At 48.3% G+C, this 1,834-nt stretch overlaps 1 protein-coding gene across 1 annotated transcript in view; it reads right to left on the reverse strand.

Moving 5' to 3' along the window:
• Nucleotides 1-1,834, reverse strand: part of CDC42BPB (CDC42 binding protein kinase beta) — a 119,000-nt gene that overhangs the window by 48,331 nt on the left and 68,835 nt on the right. Inside the window, exons 20-21 of the mRNA XM_015419590.1 lie at nt 1,502-1,586; nt 1,342-1,421 (exon numbers count right to left, since the gene is read on the reverse strand). Coding sequence (XP_015275076.1) covers nt 1,342-1,421; nt 1,502-1,586 — 165 coding nt within the window. The remainder of the gene's footprint in view (nt 1-1,341; nt 1,422-1,501; nt 1,587-1,834) is intronic.

Consider the following 1,834-nt stretch of genomic DNA (forward strand, 5'->3'; position numbering starts at 1 on the left):
GGTCAGTCAAAGCCCAAGAGCTGAGCTATACTATCTTTTCTGTCTGTGGGACACTGCAGTGGCTTCTTTCTGGGGAGTACCTGTGGCCATCTTTCTTCCCAGTGTAAAGAGAAAGTGCGTAATATGGTACAGTATCATGAGAAGGGAGGGCGGGAAGGGCTACATCACTGCTTAGTTCTCGGGGCCCTTCCTTACACGCCCAGGGAAATGCTGATCAACACTTTGGGGCCAGGAAGCAATTCTTCTCCAGGCCCGTTTGTCCGGGGATCCTGGAGGTTTTTTGCCATCTTCTGGGCATGGAACAGGGGTCACTGGATGTGTGTGGAGGTATTTGTGAATTTCCTGCATTGTTCAGGGGCTTGGACTCGATGACCCTGGAGGTCCCTTTGGTGTAGTGGTTAAATGTGCGGCCCCTAATCTGGGAGAACCGGGTTTGATTCCCCACTCCTCCACTTGCAGCTGCTGGATGACCTTGGGCAAGCCATAGTTCTGTCAGAGCTGTCCTTGAAAGGGCAGTTCTCTCAAAGCTCTCTGAGCCCCACCTACCTCACAGGGTGTCTGTTGTGGGGAGGGGAAGGGAAAGGAGTTTGTAAGCCGCTCTGAGACTCCAAGTGAAGGGAGGGGTATAAATCCAATCTCCTCCTCCTCCTCCATGATTCTATGGAAAGCTACCTGCCTCCATATATGTACAGATCAAGGATGTCAGACCAGAAGAATGAGCACCTGAAAGCTCTCCCTTAATCCAGTCCTGTCGGGAAATGGATTTGGCACCGGGTGATGTAAGGAGGAGGTGGAAGAATTAATTTTTAAAACTTTGGTAGGGGGAAAGGACCGCCGAATGTGAGAGATTATTCATTTAACATAACTACAGTGAAAACTTAATTTGCAGTTTTCCCCCTCTTTGGCTTCCCGCCTACTTAAAGAAAATGGCACCACCAACTGATATGTGGCTTCAGAACAGTGATCCCCAAATGTGGCACCCATTTATGGATTTCCTGGCACCAGTTTCTTTCTTTCCCAGGCCAACTCTTCCCAAAAATAAATAGCCAGTCGTGGCATTCCCCCATCTCACTGGAGCAGAAGGTGCTTCAGAATAACCCCCAGGAGGCATCACCTTTGAGTTTTGAGGGAGCGCCTGCTTGGATGCGTGGCTTGCATCCTCCCAACATTTTGTGATGGGCCCCCACCACAAATAGATGATTCAGTAAGACTGTACACAAGCACAGTGCTTGGGATAGGACCAATCTGCATCCTTCACTCCTGCTTGTCACATCCCAATTCACTGTGTATTTTCTTAGGGCAATCACCCCCTCCACCCCAAATTTACACACAAATACTCACTCTGAAAGTCAGATCATGAGCAAGAGGCGAGGTATTGAAGTACTCGAAAATGGAATCTTGGAAGTCTGGAAGTTTGAGACCTGAGAAAGGCAAAACACAGAGTTATATTCATACAAAAATAAAACGCTGCTTTAAAATTGCACGTTCTCAGAATTATTACCTGCGTCAGTCCTGTATTTTTCTTCCAACTTCTTCTTTAAAGCTTCAACCTCCTCCAAGAGTTCCTGATTTTTTACTTCTGATTCCTGATTCCTTTAGTTTGCTTAAAAAACAACAACAACACAAGAACTTTCAGAAACATTTGGGCTGGACTGTCATCAATATGAACATGACACCCAGTTGTATCTGTTGATGGACAGCCAGCCGGACACAGCCTCCTCTAATCTGGCTGAGGGACTGGAGGCTGTGGTGGGATGGCTGGAACAGAGCTGGCTGGAACGGAATCCATCTAAGAAGCAGGTTCTGTGGCTGGCTGGGGGGGGGGGGGGCCGGG

Source organism: Gekko japonicus, unplaced genomic scaffold (genome assembly GCF_001447785.1).
Source record: "Gekko japonicus isolate JY-2015 unplaced genomic scaffold, Gekko_japonicus_V1.1 scaffold975, whole genome shotgun sequence".
Taxonomy (NCBI): Eukaryota; Metazoa; Chordata; class Lepidosauria; order Squamata; family Gekkonidae; genus Gekko; species Gekko japonicus.